Here is a 25740-nt window from a genome sequence, read left to right as displayed (position 1 = left end):
TGGATGCCCGTGAATACCCTCCGTATGCATAATACGACTGACTTCATGGCTTGGAGTTATACAGGAAATGGATTATTCACTATTCGATCGGCTTATTAGAAGGGATCAAATCAACAATATGGAAGAAAATTGCAACATACAAATGGTATGGGTAGAATCAATATAAATTATATTTGGCCTAAGATTTGAAAACTATCTTGTTTGGATTAATTATGTCCCTACCTTTCTCCCTGACTCTATATGCAACATCTTTGTAATCACTCTGAATAATATCGTGCATCAGTGAAGCGTCACGTGTGACGCCGAGCTAGTCAACCTTCTTCCGTGCAAGCATGATGCGCACGCTAACGGCGACGCACATAGTAATAGACCCGTGCCAACTGGTCAGCCTAATTTCCTGCCTCTATAAATTAACAACAAGGAGAATGAAGATATTATTACTATATGCACTTACAAATTCAGTTCGGAGCACAGACACAGGAGAGCATATAGTGTAATCGTGAGGGGAAGAGATCGGTCGAAGACGATGGCGGGCGAAGGAGAAGGCGTCAATGTTGGAAATATGCCCTAGAGGCAATAATAAAATGGTTATCATCATATTTCCTAGTTCATGATAATCGTCTATTGTTCATGCTATAATTGTATTAACAGGAAACAGTAATACATGTGTGAATAAATAGGTCACAATGTGTCCCTGGCAAGCCTCTAGTTGGCTAGCTCGTTGATCAATAGATGGTCATGGTTTCCTGATCATGGACATTGGATGTCATTGATAACGGGATCACATCATTGGGAGAATGATGTGATGGACAAGACCCAATCCTAAGCGTAGCACTAGATCGTATTGTTCGTATGCTAAAACTTTTCTAATGTCAAGTGTCTTTTCCTTCGACCGTGAGATTGTGCAACTCCCGGATACCGTAGGAGTGCTTTGGGTGTATCAAACGTCACAACGTAACTGGGTGACTATAAAGGTGCACTACGGGTACTTCTGAAAGTGTCTCTTGGGTTGGTATGAATCGAGATCGGGATTTGTCACTCCGCGTGACGGAGAGGTATCTCTGGGCCCACTCGGTAGAACATCATCATGAGCTCAATGTGACTAAGGAGTTAGTGACACGATGACGTGCTATGGAACGAGTAAAGAGACTTACCGGTAACGAGATTGAACAAGGTATAGGTATACCGACAATCGAATCTCGGGCAAGTTCTATACCGACAGACAAAGGGAATTGTATACGGGATTGATTGAATCCTTGACATCGTGGTTCATCCAATGAGATCATCGTGGAGCAAGTGGGAGCCACCATGGGTATCCAGACCCTGCTGGTGGTTACTGGCCAGAGAGGTGTCTCGGTCATGTCTGCCTGTCTCCCGAACCCGTAGGGTCTACACACTTAAGGTTCGATGACGCTAGGGTTATAGGGAATTGTTATACGAGGTTACCGAAAGTTGTTCGGAGCCCGAGATGAGATCCCGAACGTCCCGAGGAGCTCCAGAATGGTCCGTAGGTAAAGATTGATATATAGGATGGATGGGTTTGGACGCCGGAAATGTTTCGGGCACCACCGGCAAAGTGTCGGGACCACCGGAAGGGTTCCGGAAGCCCACCGGGAGGGGCCACAAGCCCCGGAGGGCTACATGGGCCAAGTGCAGGAGGGAACCAGCCCCTAGGTGGGCTGGTGCGCCCCCACACCTAGCCCATGCGCACGAGAGAGGGAGGGAGGGGAAACCCTAGGCGCAGGGGAGGCCCAAGGCCCACCTAGGGCGCCGCCCCCCCTTTCCCTGCCCTGGCCGCCGCCTCCTTTCCCATCTGGGCTGCCGCACCACCTAGGGTGGGAACCCTAGGGGTGGCGCACCCCCCTCCCCTCCTCCTATATATAGTGGGGGTTTTGGGGCTGTTTCGCACACAGCTTTCCCTCTCCCTCGGCGCAGCCCTGCTCTTCTTTCTCCTCCCCTCTGCTGGTGCTTGGCGATGCCCTGCCGGGAGACCTCGTCTCTCCATCGACACCATGCCGTCGTGCTGCCGAAGATCTTCCCCAACCTCTCCCTCCTCCTTGCTGGATCAAAGTGCGGGAGACGTCACCGGGCTACACGTGTGTTGAACGCGGAGGTGCCGTAGTTCGGCACTAGATCGGAATCACACCGCGATCTGAATCGTCGCGAGTACGACTCCATCAACCGTGTTCTAGCAACGCTTCCGCTTAGCAATCTTCAAAGGTATGAAGATGCTCTCACCCCTCTCTCGTTGCTGGTCTCTCCATAGGAAGATCTGAATATGCGTAGGAAATGTTTTGAATTTATGCTACGTTACCCTACAGTGGCATCCGACCCAGGTTTTCTACGCGTAGATTCTATGCACGAGTAGAACACAAATGGTTGTGGGTGATGATTTGTCAATTGCTTGCCGCTACTAGTCTTATTCTTTTCCGGTGGTATTGTGGGATGAAGCGGCCCGGACCGACCTTACACGTACGCTTACGTGAGACTGGTTCCACCGACAGACATGCACACCGTGCATAAAGGTGGCTAACGGGTGTCTGTCTCTCCCACTCTAGTCGGATTGGATTTGATGAAAAGGGTCATTACGAAGGGTAAATAGCTTTGGCATATCATCGTTGTGGCTGTCACGTAGGTAAGAAGGCGTTCTTGCTAGAAACCCAAATCAGCCACGTAAAACTTGCAACAACAATTAGAGGACGTCTAACTTGTTTTTGCAGGGTTTGACATGTGATGTGATATGGCCAAAGTTGTGATGTTACATGTATGATGTATGAGATGATCATGTTATTGTAATAGGTTTCACGTCTTGCATGTCGATGAGTATGACAACCGGCAGGAGCCATAGGAGTTGTCTTAATTTATTGTATGAGATGCAACGCCATGTGCTTACTACTTTTACTTCATTGCTAACGGTTAGCTATAGTAGTAGTGATAGTAGTAGTTGGCATGACAACTTCACGAAGACACGATGATGGAGATCATGATGATGGAGATCATGGTGTCACGCCGGTGACGATGATGATCATGCAATGCATGAAGATGGAGATCAAAAGAGCAAAGATGATAATGGCCATATCATGTCACTATATGATTGCATTGTGATGTTTATCATGTTTTTCATCTTATTACTTAGAACGACGGTAGCATAATAAGATGATCCCTCTTAAAATTTAGAGAACGTATGCCCCTAAGTGTGCACCATTGCGAAGGATCGTTGTCTCGAAGCACCACGTGATGACCGGGTGTGATAGATTCTAACGTTCACATACAACGGGTGTAAGCCAGATTTACACACGCGAAACACCTAGGTTGACTCGACGAGCTTAGCATGTACAGACATGACCTCGAATACAAGAGACCGAAAGGTCGAACATGAGTCGTATGGTTGAATACGATCAGCATGAAGTTGCTCACCATGGTGACTAGTCCGTCTCACGTGATGATCGGACACGGGTTAGTCAACATGGATCATGTATCACTTAGATGGCTAGAGGGATGTCGATTTAAGTGTGAGTTCATACTTAATTTGATTAAATGAACTTAATTGTCATGAACTTAGTCTAAATGTTGTCTTTATAAATATTGTAGATGGCCAACGTCAACCTCAATTTCAACGCATTCCTAGAGAAAAACAAGCTGAAAGATGATGGTAGCAACTATGCGGACTGGGTTCGCAACTTGAAGCTCATCCTTGAAGCGGCTAAAAAGGCTTATGTCCTTGATGCGCCGCTAGGTGACCCTCCCGCTCCCGCAGCAGCCCAGGACATTCTGAACGTCTGGCAAACGCGGAGTGATGACTACTCTCTGGTTAGGTGCGACATGTTATACAGTTTAGAAACGGGGCTCCAAAGGCGTTTTGAGCAACACAGTGCATATGAGATGTTCCAAGAGCTGAAGCTAGTTTTTCAAGCTCATGCCCGTGTCGAGAGATATGAAGTCTCCGACAAGTTCTTTAGCTATAAGATGGAGGAGAACAGTTCTGTGAGTGAGCACATACTCAAAATGTCTGGGTTACACGGTCGTGTGACTTCACTTGGAGTCGAACTTCCGGATGATGCTATAATTGATAGAATCCTCCAGTCTCTCCCACCAAGCTACAAAGGTTTTGTGCTGAACTACAACATGCAAGGGATGGAGAAGACCATTCCCGAGTTGTACTCGATGCTCAAGTCTGCAGAAGTAGAAATCAAGAAAGAGCATCAAGTGTTGATGGTCAACAAGACCACTAGTTTCAAGAAGGGCAAGGGTAAGAAGAACTTCAAGAAAGACGGCAAAGTCGTTGCCGCGCCCGGTAAGCCAGATGCCGGGAAGAAGAAAAATGGACCCAAGCCTGAGACTGAGTGCTTCTATTGCAAGGGAAAGGGTCACTGGAAGCAGAACTGCCCCAAATACTTAGCGGACAAGAAGGCCGCCAACGTTAAAGGTATATGTGATATACATGTTATTAATGTGTACCTTACCAGCGCTCGTAGTAGCTCCTGGGTATTTGATACCGGTGATGTTGCTCACATTTGCAACTCAAAGCAGGAACTGCGGAATAAGCGGAGACTGGACAAGGACGAGGTGACGATGCGCGTCGGGAATGGCTCCAAGGTCGATGTGATCGCCGTCGGCACGCTACCTCTACATCTACCATCGGGATTAGTTTTAAACCTTAATAATTGTTATTTAGTACCAGCTTTAAGCATGAATATTGTATCAGGGTCTTGCTTAATGCGAGACGGCTACTCATTTAAGTCAGAGAATAATGGTTGTTCTATTTATACGAGTGATATGTTTTATGGTCATGCTCCGCTGGTGAATGGTTTATTCTTGATGAATCTCGATCGTGATGTTATGCATATTCATAGTGTGAGTACCAAAAGATGTAAAGTTGATAATGATAGTTCCACATACTTGTGGCACTGCCGCCTTGGTCATATCGACGTTAAGCGCATGAAGAAGCTCCATACTGATGGACTATTAGAGTCTCTTGACTTTGAATCATTTGACACATGCGAACCGTGCCTCATGGGCAAGATGACTAAGACTCCATTCTCAGGAATAATGGAGAGAGCAACCGACTTATTGGAAATAATACATACTGATGTGTGTGGTCCAATGAACGTTGAAGCTCGCGGTGGCTATCGTTATGTTCTCACTCTCACCGATGATTCGAGTAGGTATGGGTATATCTACTTGATGAAGCACAAATCTGAGACGTTTGAAAAGTTCAAGGAATTTCAGAGTGAGGTCGAGAATCAACGTGACAGAAAAATTAAGTGTCTACGATCTGATCGTGGAGGAGAATATTTGAGTCACGAGTTTGGCACACACCTAAGGAAGTGTGGAATCGTTTCACAACTGACGCCGCCTGGCACACTGCAACGCAACGGAGTGTCCGAACGTCGTAATCGCACTTTATTAGATATGGTACGATCTATGATGTCTCTTACCGACTTACCGCTATCATTTTGGGGATACGCATTAGAACTGCAGCATTCACTTTAAATAGGGCACCGTCTAAATTCGTTAAGACGACACCGTATGAACTATGGTTTTGCAAGAAACCTAAGTTGTCGTTTCTTAAAGTTTGGGGCTGCGATGCTTATGTGAAGAAACTTCAACCAGAAAAGCTCGAACCCAAAGCGGAGAAATGCGTATTCATAGGATACCCTAAGGAAACTATTGGGTATACCTTCTATCTTAGGTCCGAAGGCAAAACCTTTGTTGCCAAGAACATATCCTTTCTAGAGAAAGAGTTTCTCTCGAAAGAAGTAAGTGGGAGGAAGGTAGAACTTGATGAGGTAATTACACCCCCTCTCGAACAGGAAAGTAGCGCAGCGCGGGAAGTTGTTCCTGTGGCGCCTACACCAACTGACGAGGAAGTTAATGATAATGATCATGAAGCTTCGGATCAAGTTACTACTGAGCCGCGAAGGTCCACAAGGGTACGCTCCGCACCAGAGTGGTACGACAACCCTGTAATGGAAATCATGTTGTTAGACAACAGTGAACATTCGAACTATGAAGAAGCGATGGCGGGCCCGGATTCCAACAAATGGCTTGAAGCTATGAAATCCGAGATAGGATCCATGTATGAGAACAAAGTATGGACTTTGGTGGACTTGCCCGATGACCGGCGAGCCATAGAAAATAAATGGATCTTCAAGAGGAAGACTGATGCGAGCGGTAATGTAACCGTTTACAAAGCTCGACTTGTCGCAAAGTGTTTTCGACAAATTCAAGGGATTGACTACGAAGAGACTTTCTCTCCCGTAGCGAAGCTGAAATCAGTCCGAATCATGTTAGCAATTGCCGCCTTTTATGATTATGAAATTTGGCAAATGGACGTCAAAACAGCGTTCCTTAACGGGAACCTTAAGGAAGAGTTGTATATGATGCAACCAGAAGGTTTTGTCGACCCTAAGGGTGCTAACAAAGTGTGCAAGCTCCAGCGCTCCATCTATGGGCTGGTGCAAGCATCTCGGAGTTGGAACATTCGCTTTAATGAGGTGATTAAAGTGTTTGGGTTCATACAGGTTTACGGAGAAGCCTGTCTATACAAGAAAGTGAGTGGGGGCTCTGTAGTTTTCCTCATACTGTATGTGGATGACATATTATTGTTGAGGAATAATATAGAGATGTTGGAGAGCATAAAGGCCTATTTGAACAAGAGTTTTTCAATGAAGGACCTTGGAGAACCTGCATACATATTAGGCATCAAGATCTATAGAGATAGACCGAGACGCCTCATAGGTCTTTTGCAAAGTACATACCTTGACAAGATATTGAAGAAGTTCAATATGGAAAACTCAAAGAAAGGGTTCTTGCCAGTTTTGCAAGGTATGAGATTGAGTAAGACTCAGTCGCCGACCACGGCAGCAGATAGAGAGAAGATGAGTTCTGTCCCCTACGCTGCAGCCATAGGCTCTCTTATGTATGCCATGCTGTGTACCAGACCTGATATAAACCTTGCCATAAGTTTGGTAGGGAGGTACCAAAGTGATCCCGGTATGGAACACTGGACAACGGTCAAGAATATCCTTAAGTATCTGAAAAGGACTAAGGAAATGTTTCTCGTTTATGGAGGTGACGAAGAGCTCGTTGTAAAGGGTTACGTCAACGCTAGCTTCGGCATAGATCCGGATGACTCTAAGTCACAGACCGGATACGTATATGTTTTGAATGGTGGGGCAGTGAGCTGGTGCAACAACAAGCAAGAAGTCATGGCAGCATCTACATGTGAAGTGGAGTACATAGCTGCTTCAGAAGCGACTCCTGAAGGAATTTGGATGAAGGAGCTCATCACCGACCTTGGAGTGGTCCCACGCGCATCGAGTCCAATGACACTCTTCTGTGATAACACTGGGGCCATTGCCATAGCCAAGGAGCCCAGGTTTCACCGAAAGACGAAGCACATCAAACGCCGCTACAACTCCATCCAGGACCATGTCCAGAGTGGAGTAATAGAGATTTGTAAAGTACACACGGATCTAAATGTTGCAGACCCGTTGACTAAACCTCTTCCACGAGCAAAACATGATCAACGCCATAATGCTATGGGTGTTCGATACATCACAATGTAACTACATTATTGACTCTAGTGCAAGTGGGAGACTGTTGGAAATATGCCCTAGAGGCAATAATAAAATGGTTATCATCATATTTCCTTGTTCATGATAATCGTCTATTGTTCATGCTATAAATGTATTAACAGGAAACAGTAATACATGTGTGAATTAATAGATCACAATGTGTCCCTAGCAAGCCTCTAGTTGGCTAGCTCGTTGATCAATATGATCATGGTTTCCTGATCATGGGCATTGGATGTCATTGATAACGGGATCACATCATTGGGAGAATGATGTGATGGACAAGACCCAATCCTAAGCGTATGACTAGATCGTATTGTTCGTATGCTAAAGCTTTTCTAATGTCAAGTGTCTTTTCCTTCGACCGTGAGATTGTGCAACTCCCGGATACCGTAGGAGTGCTTTGGGTGTATCAAACGTCACAACGTAACTGGGTGACTATAAAGGTGCACTACGGGTACTTCTAAAAGTGTTTGTTGGGTTGGTACGAATCGAGATCGGGATTTGTCACTCCGCGTGATGGAGAGGTATCTCTGGGCCCACTCGGTAGAACATCATCATGAGCTCAATGTGACTAAGGAGTTAGTGACACGATGACGTGCTACAGAACGAGTAAAGAGACTTACCGGTAACGAGATTGAACAAGGTATATGTATACCGATGATCGAATCTTGGGCAAGTTCTATACCGACAGACAAAGGGAATTGTATACGGGATTGATTGAATCCTTGACATCGTGGTTCATCCGATGAGATCATCGTGGACAAAGTGGGAGACACCATGGGTATCCAGACCCCGCTGATGGTTATTGGCCGGAGAGGTGTCTCGGTCATGTCTGCCTGTCTCCCGAACCCGTAGGGTCTACACACTTAAGGTTCGATGACACTAGGGTTATAGGGAATTGTTATACTAGGTTGCCGAAAGTTGTTCGGAGTCCCGGATGAGATCCCGGACGTCACGATGAGCTCCAGAATGGTCTGGAGGTAAAGATTTATATATAGGATGGATGGGTTTGGACGCCGGGAATGTTTCGGGCACCACAGCAAAGTGCCGGGACCACCGAAAGGGTTCCGGAGGCCCACCGGGAGGGGCCACAAGCCCCGGAGGGCTACATGGGCCAAGTGCAGGAGGGAACCAGCCCCTAGGTGGGCTGGTGCGCCCCCACACCTAGCCCATGCGCACGAGAGAGGGAGGGAGGGCAAACCCTAGGCGCAGGGGAGGCCCAAGGCCCACCTAGGGCGCCGCCCCCCTTTCCCTGCCCTGGCCACCACCCCCTTTCCCATCTGGGCTGCCGCACCACCTAGGGTGGGAACCCTAGGGGTGGCGCACCCCTCCCCTCCTCCTACATATAGTGGGGGTTTTGGGGCTGTTTCGCACACAGTTTTCCCTCTCCCTCGGTGCAGCCCTGCTCTTCTTTCTTCTCCTTTCTGCCGGTGCTTGGCGAAGCCCTGCCGGGAGACCTCGTCTCTCCATCGACACCACGCCGTCGTGCTTCCGGAGATCTTCCCCAACCTCTCCCTCCTCCTTGCTGGATCAAGGTGCGGGAGACGTCACCGGGCTGCACGTGTGTTGAACGCGGAGGTGCCGTAGTTCGGCACTAGATCGGAATCACACCGCGAGTACGACTCCATCAACCGCGTTCTAGCAACGCTTCCGCTTAGCGATCTTCAAAGGTATGAAGATGCTCTCACCCCTCTCTCGTTGCTGGTCTCTCCATAGGAAGATCTGAATATGCGTAGGAATTTTTTTGAATTTATGCTACGTTACCCTACAGTCAAGCTGCTAGGCACGGTGGTGAGCCCGTTCGCGGTCCGCGTGCGCATGGCGCTGCACCTCAAGGGCGTAAGCTATGAGGACCTGGAGCAGGACCTGTTCGACAAGGGCGGCCTCCTCCTCGCCTCCAACCCGGTGCACAAGAAGGTCCATGTCCTCATCCACGCCGGCAGGCCCGTCTGTGAGTCGCTCATCATCGTCGAGTACGTCGACGAGGTGTGGGCCGGCGCGGCCTCGCTCCTCCCCGCCGACCCCTATGACCGTGCCGTCGCCTGATTCTGGGCAGCCTACGTCGACGACAAGGTGGTCTCCGCGATGCTAGGCATCCAGCGCGCGACCACCGAGGAGGAGCGAGCGGAGAGGCTCGACGCCGCGCTCGCGGCGGTCAGGCCCTTGGAGGACGCCTTCGACGCTTGCTCTGGCGGCAAGGCCTTCTTCGCCGGCGACTCCGTCGGGTACCTCGACCTCGCGCTCGGGTGCCACCTCTTCTGGTTCGAGGCGTTGCGCGAGATGTTCGGCGTGATGGTCATCGACGCTGGCAGGACCCCACGCCTGGCCGCCTGGGCTGGAAGGTTCCTGGAGACGGAGACGGCCAGGAAGGCGGCGTCGCCCATTGAGAGCATAGTGGAATACGTGGGTCCTTGTTTCTTCCATGGAGATGAGATGAGAGTCTTGGGAGAGGAGGAAGCAGAGAGCAGAACGGCGCGGCCGCAAAGGAGGCGCACACGCTGCTGTAGGGGGAGCGGGTATCTTGAGAGCTCGCCGATGCGGAGCAGGCAGCGGAGGCCGCGGGCGGCTTCCTCCTCCGCGCGCCGGAAGACGAAGCCCGGGAGGGGAAGGGAGCTCGGCTCTGGCGCCGCGACGGAGAACGCCGGGCCGGCGTACCTGGCCGCGACAGCGACCGGCACCATCTTCTTGGTACTGATGATGTAGGGACCGCGGGTTAGTTCGGATTAAATGCAGGTTTTTTTGTAAAAAGTAAAAAACGGTTCGATCCGATTTATAGAAAGACTGCGGGTTAATTATCTAAAACAATAGGGACTTTTTTGCAAAAAAGCCGCGACGAACGACAGAAGCGCTCCGCGCTTTATTATTACTAGCACAAATGCCCGTGCGTTGCACCGGGTAAAAAAAGCATAATCGATTCATGTATCATTGTACATCATTTTTTATATTCGATTTTACTAAACTTCTATGATAAAGCTAAATGTGCAAATTTTCATTAGATGCAAGTAAACACAACAAGCACATACACGTGAAGAGCAAGCATGCCACAACCACATCAATCTCGGGGAGAAGAGAAGGGCCACCCTTGGAGAGGCTCACTCTTCACATTCATTGGTCAATGTCATTGTCGATTGGAAGAAATCCATGAGAACTCGGTCATTTGATTTCCTATTTCACCACATCCCACATAAACCACAACTTCAAAATTATAGTAGTATTGTGGAGATTTTGAAACTCAGTGGTGGTATAGAGATGGCACCATGAAAATATTACTGAAGAAGATGTTTATGCAGCTATGACAACATGATAGTAAAGTGATCACTTCATAATGAAAGTGTCCAACTAATGAAAGTTTTTTCACAACCAAAAACACCAGCAATAGCACATGTTCATCGAGAGGATAGGTACATCGAGAAAATGTCACACCTACAGATAGACAATGGGCGTCAGTATCATTGGTTCAAACTCCAACTACATCACAAAGCTGCTCAATTACCACAAAAACACAATTGCAATGACCATAGTATGCCACAAATTCTTGAATCAAACCACAAAATCGCTCAAGGTGCTCGCTCCGAGAAGCCCGAGTGCGTCAACCGAGCTGATTCCACAAGCGCGGCCCAACTGGCGGACAACTGCAGGGGGTCACCGCGAGCGAGCATCTTCTTCCAGACGAACTCGAGGCGGCCATGGCAGATCTTGTGCGGCGCGGGGAAACGACAAGCGATTGGTGACAACTCCTCCACGTGGACGCCGCCGCCGACGTCTAGATGGAGGTGGCCTCCCTCCTCCCGCTCGAGCACGGCGCCAACCGCAGCCAGATGGAGGCGGCCTCCCTCCTTCTGCTCGAACACCGCGACCGACAGCGGCCAGATGGATCCCGCCTCCCTCCTCTAGCGCTGCCCTGCCTCCTCGTGGCCCGAGCATGGCGCCTGCGATGGCGAGATGGAGGTGGCCTCCCTCCTCCCGCCCGAGCACAACGCCGACGGTGCCCAGATGAAGGCAACCTCCCTCTTCCCGCCGAAGCACGACGACGACGACGACCAGAAGGAGGCGGGCTCCCTCCTTCCGTCCTACCACGACGACGGCGATGGGCAAATGGAGCCGTCCTCCCTCCCCCCCGCCTGAGCACGTCTCTTGCGCCTCACCTGCGCGTGGATAAGATAAACAAAGGACCGCAGGGTAAATTCTTACAAATGTAGGGGTTGTTGTGTAGAAACGAAACGTTTTTCAGATCCACTTAAGAAGGGACCGCGGGATAAATTCTCAAAAATCATAGGGACCTTTCTGCAAAAACAACGACGATCGGACGGACGACAGAAGCAACAACCCCTGTATTATTAGGGAGAGAAAACACTCAGAAAATCTACCTTAATTACCGTGTAACTCTAATCTAAATTTTTATAGATTTACACTGTCATTGTACTGAATTTACACTGTATAGAAATTGTAGCTTATACAGTTTTTACCCTGCAACTCTACTGCAAGTTGATCGGGAAGAGACTTAACTTTCCATGCCATGTTTAGTACCGGTGGACTTTTGGGCATATAGACAGCGGCCATGTATTTTGTAAATACAACCGCAAAAATGGAGCAGTAAACTGAATCTGCAAGCATGAGCCGAACAACTGCAGGCTGTCAAAATTCGTTTTGCCAATTTCAACGGCACGGGCAACAGGTCGCGCGTCATAGATGCAAATCTCCTGTGCATATTTGGGAACTCAAAAGAGATTTCTGAATTCCTTCCATCACAACAAAAGGTACATCAACAACTAACCGAACGACCTCACACCCCTATTCAGATTCAGAAGAACACTACACTGCACACAGCCTAAACGACACAGAACGCATCTCCCTCAGGCCTTCTTCGGCGTGGCGGCCTTCTTGGGCGACTTGTGCGCCTTGCCCTCCTTCTCCACGGTCCTCTTGGGGAGCAGCACCGTGTTAATGTTGGGGACCACGCCGCCGTGCGCGATGGTGACGTCGGCCAGCAGCTTGCCGAGCTCCTCGTCATTCCTGACAGCGAGCAGCAGGTGGCGGGGGATGATGCGGCTCTTCTTGTTGTCCTTGGCGGCGTTCCCGGCAAGCTCCAGCAGCTCGGCGACGAGGTACTCGAGGATGGCAGCGAGGTAGACGGGGGCACCCGTGCCGAGGCGCTGCGCGTAGCGACCCTTCTTGAGGTACCGCCCGATGTGGCCGACGGGGAACTGGAGGCCGGCCTTGACCGAGTGGGACACCGACTTCTTCCATGGCCCGCCGACCTTGCACCCGGCGGCGCCTTTCTTTCCCTTCGCGACGGTGCCGGAGGCGTCCATGCCGTCCTACCACGGCGACGACGGCCAGAAGGAGGCGGGCTCCCTCCTCCCGTCCTACCACGGCGACGGCGACGGGCAGATGGAGGCCGGCCTTGACCGAGCGGGACACCGCGCCCTTCTTGCCCTTCGCCCCGCCTGAGCACGTCTCCTGTGCCTCACCTGCGCGTGGATAAGATAAACAAAGGACCGCAGGGTGAATTCTTGCAAATGTAGGGGTTGTTGTGTAGAAACGAAACGTTTTTCAGATCCACTTAAGAAGAGACCGCGGGTTAAATTCTTAAAAACCATAGGGACCTTTCTGCAAAAACGATGGCGACTGAACGGACCACAGAAGCAATAGTCCTTTTATTATTAGAGAGAGATTAGTGGAGAGGAGATAACTGTATTGTCGGTCTATTCTTTTATTATCGTCGGTTAGCCGGAAAACCGACCTGCACCGCCTCAGCCCAGCCCAGCCCAGCCCATTTAATTACTTGGCCTGCTAACCGTTCAATCTCACTCCTTGTCCCGTCCCCGCCGCCGCAGGCCACACCACGCCGCCACAACACCGCATCGCCGCCCGCCGGCGGCCCGAGCCCGGTCCTCTGCCGCTCGCCCCACGGCCTTGCCGGCGCGCATCGACCTCCTGTCCCAGCCCGCTTGCCACTGACCCTCCCCCGCGCGGCAGCGACCACGCACCGTCTCCGGCCCCTCTCCTTCGCCCTCACCGGCCAGGTCCGCCTTCGCTGCCGGCCGCCGCAGCCCGCACCTCGCCTTCGCCCAGCAGCGCCGCACAGCCCTCTGTCGGTGCCGCCCCGTCCGTCGGCCCGCCCCTCCTGCGCCTACCAAACCCTAGACCTGCCCCCCTCAAACCCTAGGAGGGACCAGGTCGCGCCGGAGCCGCCCGGCGGGGGGTGCGGCGGAAGCGGAACCCCGGAGGCCCTCTACGGAGGAGAAGGGATCTAGGAGGCCGGGCGAGGCGGCAAGGGGGTGAGGCAAGATGAGGATCATGATCAAGGGCGGGGTGTGGAAGAACACCGAGGACGAGATCCTCAAGGCGGCCGTCATGAAGTACGGCAAGAACCAGTGGGCGCGCATCTCCTCGCTGCTCGTCCGCAAGTCCGCCAAGCAGTGCAAGGCCCGCTGGTATGAGTGGCTCGACCCCTCCATCAAGAAGGTGATAATGCCGCCCTAACCCTCTTAAATTTTGTGATTCTAGTGTTTTGTTAGCGATTGATTTGCGATTGGATGCCGTTATGAAAGGATTATTCTAGAGGATCTGTGATTGTGATAATGGAGTAAGTAGAAATTAGAGGAACCTTGATTATCATGTGCTTTTTTGAAAATGCTACACCGTTTACAGTTTTGACTTTTGAGGGAATGCTAATCGGTTTCTACTAGTATCTAGTGTACACTTTCCCCTTTAAATTGCCCTACATGTTTTGGAAATGTCTAATAGTATTTAACAACCTATAGATTGGTTTTGAGGTTATATTATTCTTTCTTCCTGCCATACCATGCTAAAATCCTATGCACTGATTGTGACATGCATGTTATTGTCTTTGTGTAGTCTATTCTTCTTCTTAGAAAAAGTAATACAATGAACACGTAATGTCATCTTCATGTTGGCGTCATTTACTTATTCTGGTTATGAATATTTTATGCCTTGCATGATGTTATGCTGTTTACGCCTTTCCTGTGATATCATTGAAATATGAACCTAGCTTGTTAAAGCTATAGAACAGATCCCCCCCCCCCCCCCCCCCAAAAAAAAACTATAGTTAATAAACCTTTGTTGAGAATTCTGAATTGGATGTTTAATGCTTCATTAACATTGTCATCCAATTCTAGAACTTAAGCGTCTAGTAAACCTAACTGAACTGTATTTTAGTTTATGTGATTTACATGCTAATTGAATTGACTTGTCCAAAATCACCGTCAATCTTTACCTGTCATATAATGCTGCACACTTCTTTTAGTTGGTTATCTGCTTTATTATGACATAGATCTGCCCCATTTTCTGTTTTCAGTTATCTTTGGAATAATATATTTGTCGTTTATATCACTTAACTAACCCCGTGTGTATTGACTCTAGACTGAGTGGACAAGGGAAGAGGATGAGAAGCTGCTCCATCTTGCCAAGCTCATGCCTACTCAATGGAGGACTATTGCACCTATTGTAGGTCGAACACCATCCCAGTGCCTCGAGCGTTATGAAAAATTGCTTGATGCTGCCTGTGCAAAGGATGAGAATTATGAGCCTAACGATGACCCAAGAAAGTTGCGACCTGGGGAGATTGATCCAAACCCCGAGTCAAAACCTGCACGTCCGGATCCTGTTGACATGGACGAAGATGAAAAGGAAATGCTTTCTGAGGCAAGGGCTCGCTTGGCTAACACCAGGGGTAAAAAGGCAAAACGGAAGGCAAGAGAAAAACAACTTGAAGAGGCAAGGCGGCTTGCATCACTGCAAAAAAGGAGAGAACTGAAGGCAGCTGGTATTGATAACCGGCACAAGAAAAGGAAGAGAAAGGGAATTGACTATAATGCCGAGATCCCTTTTGAAAAGAGACCCCCTCCAGGCTTTTATGATACAGTGGGTGAGGACAGGCCACTTGAGCATGTGCAGTTTCCAACTACCATTGAGGAGCTCGAAGGAAGGAGAAGAGTGGATGTAGAGGCTCAGTTAAGAAAGCAAGACATTGCAAAGAACAAGATTCTGCAGAGGCAGGATGCCCCTGCCGCAATAATGCAAGCAAATAAACTCAATGACCCAGAAGCTGTCACAAGAAGGTCCAAACTAATGCTTCCACCACCCCAAATTTCTGATATTGAATTAGAGGAGATTGCTAAGATGGGCAATGCCGGCGATCCTGCTCTAGCCGAGGAGCTTGGTGAAGGAAGTACTGCTACCAGGACACTGCTTGCAAATTATTCCCAGACTCCAAGGCTTGGTATGACACCATTGCGAACGCCGCAACGAACGCCAGGTGGGAAAGGTGATGCTATTATGATGGAGGCAGAGAATCTTGCACGTCTAAGGGAATCACAAACACCTCTTTTAGGAGGCGATAACCCGGAGCTTCATCCATCAGATTTCTCTGGCGTTACACCACGTAAGAAAGAGATACAGACTCCAAATCCCATGGCAACACCTCTGGCTAGCCCTGGCCCTGGTGTTACCCCAAGGATTGGTATGACACCATCCAGAGATGGAAATTCCTTTGGGTTAACTCCAAAAGCGACCCCTTTCAGGGATGAGCTTCACATAAATGAAGAGGTGGAAATGCAAGACAGCGCACAGCTAGAGCTTCGTAGGCAAGCAGAGTTAAGAAAAGGTCTGCGATCTGGTTTTGCTTCTATTCCACAGCCTAAGAATGAGTACCAGATAGTTATGCCACCTATTACAGAGGAGAATGAAGAATCTGAAGAGAAAATTGAAGAGGATATGTCAGACAGGTTAGCACGAGAAAGGGCCGAGGAACAAGCAAGGCAGGAAGCATTGCTCAGAAAGAGGTCCAAAGTGTTGCAGAGGAGTTTGCCTAGGCCACCTGCTGCTTCAGTGGAGATTCTCCGGCAATCTCTGATTAAAGGTGGTGAAAGCAGAAGTACCTTTGTGCCTCCTACATCACTTGAACAAGCTGATGAACTAATAAATGAGGAGCTCCTTAGGCTCCTTGAGCATGATAATGCTAAGTATCCACTTGATGAACCAACTCAAAAAGAGAAAAAGAAAGGGAGCAAGCGTCAGGCAAACGGAGCTTCTTTCGTCCCTGAAATCGAAGGTTTCGATGAGCATGAACTAAAAGAGGTATGCTTCTTTTCCGCCCTTCTTTTATTATTCGTACTCCCTCCGTTCCTAGATATAAGGCTTTTTAGAGATTTCAATAAGGGACTACATACACAGCAAACTGAGTGAATCTACACTCTAAAATATGTCTATATACATCTGTCTGGTATTGAAATCTCTAAAAAAGACTTATATTTAGAAACGGAGGAAGTGTTTGACGTTGAGCTGTATCCATTTTACTGATAACGTATATTCCGTATCTCGTATAGTATCAGGTACATTAATATTTACTTGCTGTTGGTTCATAACCATATGTACCTTGTGAGTATAACACAGTAATACGGTATATAGCACCCATATGAGAGCAGCAGGTCTAAACTATTCCTGTACTAACCTTGTGATGTTACTTCTTATTGCCAATGTTTGCTATAGTTTATCCATTGGCATTGAATACCATCCTGGAGGGTGGAGATTGCAAGGGAGGGAAAAACATATTTTTATAGTGCCCCTCTGAGGTGTAAAGGGTGTTATCGTCTACAAGTTATGTGTTAGTTAGAATTGTTATGTTATGCCCATGGGCACATGGCCTCACACACTGCAGAGTGTGTAGTATTGTGCAGTATTTCTAACCAATAGTATTGACAAAGTTTGAGATGTGTATTCTTTCTGCATATGAACTCAGATACACATATATTGAATTACTGAAACACTTTCTCAATGTAGTAATCCCATATAGCCATCTGATCCTTTTCGTTTAACTGTATACAGAGTTCATTTCTTGCCAAATCCTTATTTACACGTTTATGTTTTTTATTACTGTTATTTGTGTCAATCCTATTTGCCTCATATAGTTTAATGTAATCATGGAGAAGTTTTTTAAACCGCTTAATTTCTTTGTCGACAGGCAAGTTCTATGGTTGAGGAAGAGATTCAATATCTTCGTGTGGCCATGGGCCATGAAAATGGAGCTTTTGAGGATTTTGTGAAGTCACATGATGCATGCCAAGAGGACCTTATGTATTTCCCTACTAACAACAGCTATGGTCTTGCTAGTGTTGCTGGAAATGCTGATAAAATTTCTGCCTTGCAACATGAGTTTGAAATGGTGAAGAAGAGAATGGATGACGAAGCAAAGAAAGCTTCTCGGCTTGAGCAGAAGATCAAACTGCTGACACAAGGTTACCAGGTTAGTTGTGAATGATGCGTCATCTTCTTTCTGGCATGCCTATATCAATTTTTAACTTCCCTTCAGGCAATCATTTTATACAGTCTGGCTATGCTAAATGCTTCTCTTTAGTTAGTTTAAGGACGCCTCTCTAACATTTGCCTCATTGATGTTCGCTGTCATTTAAAAATGCATTATGTGCAAGCCAATCCACAGTTTGAAAGATTATCCTGTTGCCCGAAACAGAACTTGCGTAATTTGCAAAGAGATACACCACTGTAGTGATCGCTTCTGTTTTTGCTTTTCATTCGATATACTGAATTAGTTCTTCTGAAACAGTACCGTGTGATGATGATTTCATATTGTTTCTTGCTTTTCCATGTTGATTTGCAATGCTGATGGTTTGCTTCCCTTGCTATTTGATATGTTAGGCGCGGGCTGCAAAATTGGGCTCACAGATCCAGGACACCTTCAAGCAGATGAATACTGCAGCAACAGAACATGAATGCTTCCAAGAGTTGCAGAAACAAGAACAGATGGCTAGTGCTTACCGTGTGAGAAATTTGGCTGAAGAAGTGAATAAACAGAAGGCATTAGAACGGACTCTCCAAAGCCGCTATGGTGATCTGTTGTCTGGTTACCAGAGCATCCAAGAACAACTTGAGGAGCACAAGAGGCTACTTAACCTACAGAAGGAGGCAATAGAGGCAGAAAACCGTGCCAAGGAGGAGGAAGCTGCAGCTCAACGTGCTAAGGAGGAGGAAGCTGCAGCTCAACATGCTAAGGAGGAGGAAGCTGCAGCTCAGGATCGTGCCAAGGAGGAATCTGCAGCTCAAGATCGTGCCAAGGAGGAGGAAGCTGCAGCTCAAGATCGTGCCAGGGAGGAGGAATCTGCAGCTCAAGATCGTGCCAGGGAGGAGGAAGCTGCAGCTCAAAATCGTGCCAAGGAGGTGGAAGCTGCAGCTCAGAACAATGCTGCTGAGGAAGAAAATGAGAGGAAGAGTCATGGCATTGAAGATGAATCAGGACAGACGACTCGAGTTACTGATGAAGAAGCTGCAGGAAGCAAAGAAATCAATGGGGATCAGATGGATGTGGACAACGCAGATGTAGATGGAGAACTTGTAGGTCCTATTCCTCCGTTGCCGTATGCTCAAGTGGATAGCGATGGAGCTTCAGTTGAACAGAGTACCTCCAACGCTCAGCACGGTGACAGCGTTACCAACGTGGAAGCTATTGACAAGGTTGATTCATCCAAATTGGATGGTCAGGACAATACCGATGCTAGCATGGATGTTGATGCTCCTAGCCAGGAAGAGGGAAAAAATGTTCTTCCTGCTCCTGATGTTATTACCAGTGTAGATGCAGGGAACACACCCCTATCTTCAGATCAGTCTGTCTCGAATGAAGAGAGTGCCGTGGTCCCTGAATGAAAACATCTTCTGCCGACCTCATCTGCGTGGATGTGACAAGCACGATGATGAGAAAGGTGACTACAAACAGCGACGCAGTTGCAAAGTGTGAAGTGTGTACGTGTAGGTAAAATTGTTGATGGAAGACCCAAGGTGGCCCCAAGAGAAGCAAATTGGATGTTCAAAGTTGTAGACTAACACTTTCACCTGTGTGCCAATCTTCAGTTTATGTTGGCCTGAACGTTTTTGGATGGTAGAAACCTGACATTTGCAATTTTTTTCCTAAGGAAAGTATGAACTTGAGGAAAAAAGAGAGGAGAATGCAGGTATTGTCTATTTGTGCTAGCTACATGCGGCTCGAAGTTTTTTTTTATTGGGTTCTGTTGAAATCTCCAAAACTCTTGCTTATTTAAAGCATTGTGCAAGCCGTAGCTGGAGTTGGAAAAGCTGGAGTTGGAAAGTTCTCTAACCGTTATACAGGAAAGTTCTCTAACCGTTATACAGGAAAATCATTAGCGTTACTTCTTTTTAGCAGTATCAGTAAGTTATTAAGGGTGTGTTTGGTTTAAGTCATCAACCAGAATATCACGGATCGGATCCGTTTTCTAGACCCCGTTTTCTTCGTTTGGGCTGGAATGATAATCGACTGGTTCCTAGAGACCAAATATTCCTACGAGAAGATGCGGAACACATTCATACCTTCAAATCAAGCGGACCACATGGAACCGGTCGTTCTCCTTGCACCCCCCACAACTCTCTTCCTCTCTCGACGCGAGCGACGATAGGTAGGTTGTGGCAACAGGCGGCCTTGGGCGTAGTACGCGCAGCTGTACGGCCTTGTGCAGCGCTCGCCGGGAATTGGGGCTAAGAAGGGCTCTGTTGAGATCAACCATTTGACTGAAATCAGTTGTATTTGGTTGACTGGACTCAAATTCAGTGTGTGCACTGCTCTTGTTTAATTCATCGTAATCCCCGGTCATATGTGTGTGCTAATGAATTCAGTGGTTTTGATTGACTGAAACCCAGTTTAAAATTCAATATATTTTACATAGTCACAAGCAGACAAGTCCATTATATCCCATCTTCCCCTTTCCTTTTCTCTCTTTTCTGTGTTTTTTTTTGAGACAACTCTCTTTAACTTCAGGCGACCTAACGGTTCAGAGACAAGCAAACTATCCAATAGACCTACTCAACTGATTGTGCAAAATAAGTTCCTTTCATCCTCTTTTAGTTCGCGATTTTTTAAACGGTTTTGTTGGTTTTTTTCCTTTCATTTTCTTTTTGCTAAATATTTGAGCTTTTTCTTCAAACTTGTGATTTTTTTCAAAAATCGATGATTTTTTCAGGATCAACGAATTTTTTTTGAAAATCGATGAAGTTGTTTCAAATTCGGTGAACTTTTTCCAAATTTGGTGGGTATTTTTTTTCAAATTCGATGTTTTAAAAAAAAATAGATGATTTGTTTTCTTCAAATCGATGAACTGTTTACTTTCCGATGAACTTTTTCGTAAGTTGACGATCTTTTTTGCAAATTTGATGAAAAAAATCCAACAATTCTGAAGTTTTATTTTCAAAATTCGTGGTCTATATTTTTTGTGAATTTCTTTTGAGATAATTAATATGGATATGTAATTTTTTGCGTGTAGTACTAAAAGAACGGCTTAAATAGGATTTTTTTCACTTAGTGCACGAGTACCATAGCTCGGTTTGGTGGTTTTGGCCACAAGTTGTTGATGGTGACATCTTGAGTTCGAATCCCACTATTTCTGTATATGTAGAATGATTATCATTTTTTTCTCTTCTTTTGAAGAATGTTTCTCGGTCGCCGAAATAGCCAACTGACGCTTACAACGCCGTATAGGAGCTCCTGATATTTCATTCCACTTCGTTGCCGAACCAAACACAAACTGGCCTCAAAAACTCTTGGGGTCTGTTAAAATCTCGAGAACTCTTGCTTATAAATATTTAAAGCATTGTGCAAGCCGTAGCTGGAGTTGGAAAGTTCTCTAACCGTCATACAGGAAAATCATTAGCGTTACTTCTTTTTAACGGTATCAGTAATTTACTAAGGGTGTGTTTGGTTTAAGTCATCAACCAGAATATCACGGGTCCGATCTGTTTCTAGACCCGTTTTAGCGCTTGGTTTGGGCTGGAATGATAATCGATTGGTTCCCAGAGACCAAATATTCCTCCCAAATGCGGAACACGTTCATACCTTCAAATCAAACGGACTACATGGAACCGCAACCCCACAACTCCCTCTCTGGACGCGAGCGACGATAGGTAGGTAGCAACAGGCGGCGTTGGACGGTTGAGAGCGACAATGGGCATCGAGAGATGGCGGATGGACGGTTGAGAGCGACGATGTGCATCGAGAGACGGCGGATGGATGCGAGCGACGGCGGGCGGCGACAGATGCATGGGAGCGATGGCGGGCAGTGACGGATGGATGCGATTGACGACATAGATCCATGTCAAAGTGTACGCGCAGCTGCTGCACAACCTCGTGCATCACGAGACGGCCGCCATGGATGGCGATGGGTGGCGACGTCAATCTATAGTACGCGCAGCTGTGCGGCCTTGTGCAGCGCTCGCCGGGGATTGGGTCTAAGGGCTCTGTTGAGATCAGCCATTTGACTGAAATCAGTTGTATTTGGTTGACTGAACTCAAATTCAGTGTACATTGCTCTCGTTTAATTCATCATAATCCTCGACCATATATGTGTGCTAATGAATTCAGTGGTTTTTGGTTGGCTGAAACCCAGTTCAAAATTCAATATATTCTACATAATCACAACAGACAAGTGGACAGACGAACAAATCCACTACACCCCATCTGTGAAACCAAACACTAAACATATACCAAACACAAGGACGAAACCGACCTATTCTTGTACATTTTAGGCATTTCCTATTTAACCTTTAAGCGTCCGCTTGCAAACTGGCGCCCGAAGGGCAGGGCTAGTTGGGCTCGGCCCATCTTCCCCTTTCTTTTTCTCTCTTTTGTGTTGAAAACTTCACTTCTAAAATTGATGACCTTTTTTCAAACTTGGTAAACTTTTTCAATATTCGGTGTTTTTTTCAAATTCGATGATTTTTTTAATTAATGATTTGTTTTCTTCAAATCGATGAACTGTTTACTTTCCGATGAACTTTTTCGTAAGTTGACGATCTTTTTTTCAAATTTGAAGAATTTTTTAAACAATTCTGAAGTTCTTTTCAAAATTTGTGGTCTATATTTTTTGTGAATTTCTTTTGAGATAATTAATATTGGATATCTAATATTTTTTTCTGTAGTACTAAAAGAACAGCTTAAATAATTCTTTTTTCACTTAGTGCACAAGTATTACAGCTGGGTGTGGTGACATCTTGAGTTCAAATCCCACTTTTCGTGTATATGTAGAATGATTATCTATTTCCCCCTTCTTTTGAAGAACGTTTCTCAGTCGACCCGTGACGACCCCCCTGCAAGCGCCGGAAGAGCCAACTAATGCTTACAATGCCGTATAGGAGCTCCCGACATTTCATTTCACTTCTTGCCGAACCAAACACACTCTAAGAGCATCTACAACTGGACCCATCAAACCCCCCTTAAACCTTCACACAGGCTGATCGGTCATAAAAAATTGTCCCAACCACACCTTTCAAACGGGCGTCAAACGCCGGGGCTGACCGGCACCCCTCATATCCAGCTCAAATATGGGGCGGATATGGGGGAGCCCGGGCGCGCCCGCCTAGCCCGCGCTGGCCCGTATCGACCCCACATATATTTGTCCCTATCCGCTCGTCGGACCAAACCCTAGCCACTTCACTTCACTTCCCTCACTCTCATCCGCCACCCAAGCTCACCTTCGTCGATCTTCGGCCTTCTTCGGCATGGGGGGCAGCAGATCTAAGTCCTTCATCTACAAATCCGTTGACCATGAGCTCATCCCATGCGGCCCCGAGGAGGAGATGGTCGTCTGGGTTGCGCTCCGCCGCTCCCGGGAGGAGGCCGCCCGAGGACAACACTCAGACTCGCAACACCGGGAATTCATTATGTTGGTACAACTGGCGCTTGGATCCGACGTCGCTGCCTCATCGGAGGTGGTACGGTCCGTCTGTACGGTGTGGCGGAAGCGCAACCCCTCCGTTGGCCCGTGGCAAGTGCAAGGACGATATCATGGCGCGACGTGCCCCCTGTGCGAGACAGCAGACGTAGGAGGCAGCGGAGGCCCTCACGGCGATGGACGTTGGAGAGGCAGAGTCACACTCTCCGGCGCCCCGTTAAGTGCACGGGTGCGACAGCACGCAACCGCGTCGTGGTGGACTGAACAGACCCAAACGAAAATAAACTAGATGAAGTACTAAACAACAATGGTTAACACCAACATATATCAGGCCTTCGTCATACAAACCTGGGTATCAAGGAATGTATGGCAAACTTCCTAGATGTGAGAATCTCGATCATTGGAAGGACTTCCAATAGTGTCGCTCATGCTTTGGCGGCTCTAGGATAGAAAGGTGGAAAATTCAGGATGCTAGGAAAAGTGTCCGAGCAACCAATGACGGAGTCAGGATTTGAATATGCCCGCTGGTAGAGGAGGAGGAGGGAGGGGGGGGGAGTAGGCCCCTACTCGCAGCTGCACCAACTAGCAAAGCATATGGCTGTTTTTCTCAACAAAAAAAACACGACTAGAGCATGACAGCGAACCGAAACTTCTTCAACTATGTCTCAACATTTATAATAAAAAACAATGTTTCAGCATCCCAACGCATGCCCCTGCTCTGCCATCGGAGCCCCAACTGTTGGTCTTCTTCTTCTTTTTGTGAGGGTAAGCGAGTTTTATTGCAAGTTCATAGAGTTGTAGTCGAGAGGCTACAAATTCTCAATACTGCACACGGCGGTGTCATGCTTAGATCGGCTATACTTGGTCAACCGACCGACAACTCTATTTTGGATACAACTATTTTTTTGAGGAAAAAACTCCCTACTATCAAGAATATCCTTATTCTTCAGAACTAAGCGACCATACGTTGAACGAGACAATCCATTGGTAGACAAACTTGAAAGAGCTTCAAAAGAATCCAACAGAAGAACCATTGGTAGGTTTGAGTGCTGAATCGCCAATGCCATGCCCTGCGTGATTGCATGCAGCTCCGCTTCCAATGGGCCATTGCAATGGAAAATGAACCGGTATGCCGCAAAAATAATCACTCCTTCACTATCCATGAGAACCACGGCAGCCATCGCAGAGCCATCAGTCTCACGGAAGGAATCATCGACCGAGAGAGACACCCTGTGAGGAGGCGGGGCAGGCCAGGGGAGCGGAGAGTTCGTCATCGTCTGAACAGGAACATCAATGGCAGCGACAGACATCTTCCCTTTCAGAATTTCGTCATGCGAGTACCGCCTGGCAAGCCCGATGGATTTATAATAACTGTCCAGAAACTCAACCATAGCAGGAACGGGTGGGGTGCCCTTCCCGTGGAGCTTATCATTACGCAGGTGCCAAATCCGCCATATTAACATGATCAACATATCATGAACCTCATTGAAAGACGAATTCAGAAAGTGCATGAACCACTCCTTTCCATTATCAATCAGAAGATTATCACCTGGGAGAGGCCACCTCCTTCGCATATTGACCCAAAGGATGCGAGCCTACAAGCATGAGACGAAAGCATGGAAGGAGCTCCCCTCCTCTACACCGCATAAAGGGCATGTTGATCGTGTAGACGGATGCATGTACCTCCTGCATTGTTGTGTAGGTAGTGTCCCGATCAGCATCTTCCAAGCAGTGATCTTCATCTTCTGAGGAACAACCGACTTCCATACACAATTCCATAGCATGCGACAACCATCCGAATTGGAGCTTGATGCACCCGCTGGGTAGGTCAAGTTATGATTTTGTGTGGCCAACCAATATGCACATTTCACCATAAAACGTACCACCCTCCTCCGGAAACCAAGACAGAAAGTCATTCCGTTGTTGAGGTGAAGTTCTGATCCTCGAGATGTGGTCCACATCCATCGACCATAAGAAACGTCTCAAACGGTCAACTCTCCATGCGTCATTGTCGTCGAGGAAGTCAGACACATGGTTGAGCCCACAATTGCCCTTCAGGCAGCTGTTGGTCTTCTACATCGAGGAAGGACGATAAGTCAATATTACGAGTTTTTTTAGATCCAAATATGCATTTCAGCTAATATGAAACCGGCGAGCTACTACTCTTCGATCATGGTTCCAAAAAAATGTTTTGTTTTGATTTCCTTGTGTTACTTGACAGTGACACGGACCACGCGAGCGCAAGAGCAAGACCATGAAAAACCAACGGCACCGACCGACCGACCGAACCCACCGAGCGACCGGATCCAGCCCAAGTAAACCCTCGCCCAGGAGCGGGCAAGCTGACCTGACCTGACCTGACCTGGAGACACGTCAATTTTTTTTGAAGGAAACTCGGTGACACCGGCGGCTCGCCCCGGTTTCCCCATTCCGGTGGGCGCCGGCCGGAATCC

General features: G+C 47.6%; 2 protein-coding genes and 1 pseudogene across 2 annotated transcripts; 2 read left to right on the top strand and 1 right to left on the bottom strand.

Annotated features, from left to right (window-relative positions):
• The first annotated feature begins 483 nt into the window (after positions 1-483).
• Positions 484-10283, top strand: LOC123397259 (annotated as a pseudogene).
• A 2006-nt stretch (positions 10284-12289) lies between these two features.
• On the bottom strand, positions 12290-13123 carry LOC123452822 (probable histone H2A.5). The gene has a single exon (XM_045129545.1). The coding sequence runs from the start codon at positions 12890-12892 to the stop codon at positions 12434-12436; it is 459 nt and encodes a 152-aa protein (XP_044985480.1). The 5' UTR covers positions 12893-13123; the 3' UTR covers positions 12290-12433.
• A 297-nt stretch (positions 13124-13420) lies between these two features.
• Positions 13421-19583, top strand: LOC123452820 (cell division cycle 5-like protein). Its single transcript, XM_045129543.1, has 4 exons — positions 13421-14048; positions 14967-16682; positions 17566-17847; positions 18258-19583. The coding sequence occupies exons 1-4, from the start codon at positions 13872-13874 to the stop codon at positions 19257-19259; spliced, it is 3177 nt and encodes a 1058-aa protein (XP_044985478.1). The 5' UTR covers positions 13421-13871; the 3' UTR covers positions 19260-19583.
• Positions 19584-25740: the final 6157 nt, after the last annotated feature.

The sequence above is a fragment of the Hordeum vulgare genome, chromosome 5H, assembly GCF_904849725.1.
Source record: "Hordeum vulgare subsp. vulgare chromosome 5H, MorexV3_pseudomolecules_assembly, whole genome shotgun sequence".
NCBI lineage: Eukaryota > Viridiplantae > Streptophyta > Magnoliopsida > Poales > Poaceae > Hordeum > Hordeum vulgare.
Note: the sequence above shows the minus strand (reverse complement) of the source record. Positions and strands in the feature narration are given on the sequence as shown.

Excerpts from the sequence above, each read along its gene's own strand:
- LOC123452820 (XM_045129543.1), top strand. The coding sequence starts at position 13,872 with ATGAGGATCATGATCAAGGGCGGGGTGTGGAAGAACACCGAGGACGAG. Across the intron at positions 16,683-17,565 it reads ATGAGCATGAACTAAAAGAG|GCAAGTTCTATGGTTGAGGA; the intron begins GTATGCTTCTTT and ends CTTTGTCGACAG. Across the intron at positions 17,848-18,257 it reads TGCTGACACAAGGTTACCAG|GCGCGGGCTGCAAAATTGGG; the intron begins GTTAGTTGTGAA and ends TTGATATGTTAG.
- LOC123452822 (XM_045129545.1), bottom strand. The coding sequence starts at position 12,892 with ATGGACGCCTCCGGCACCGTCGCGAAGGGAAAGAAAGGCGCCGCCGGG.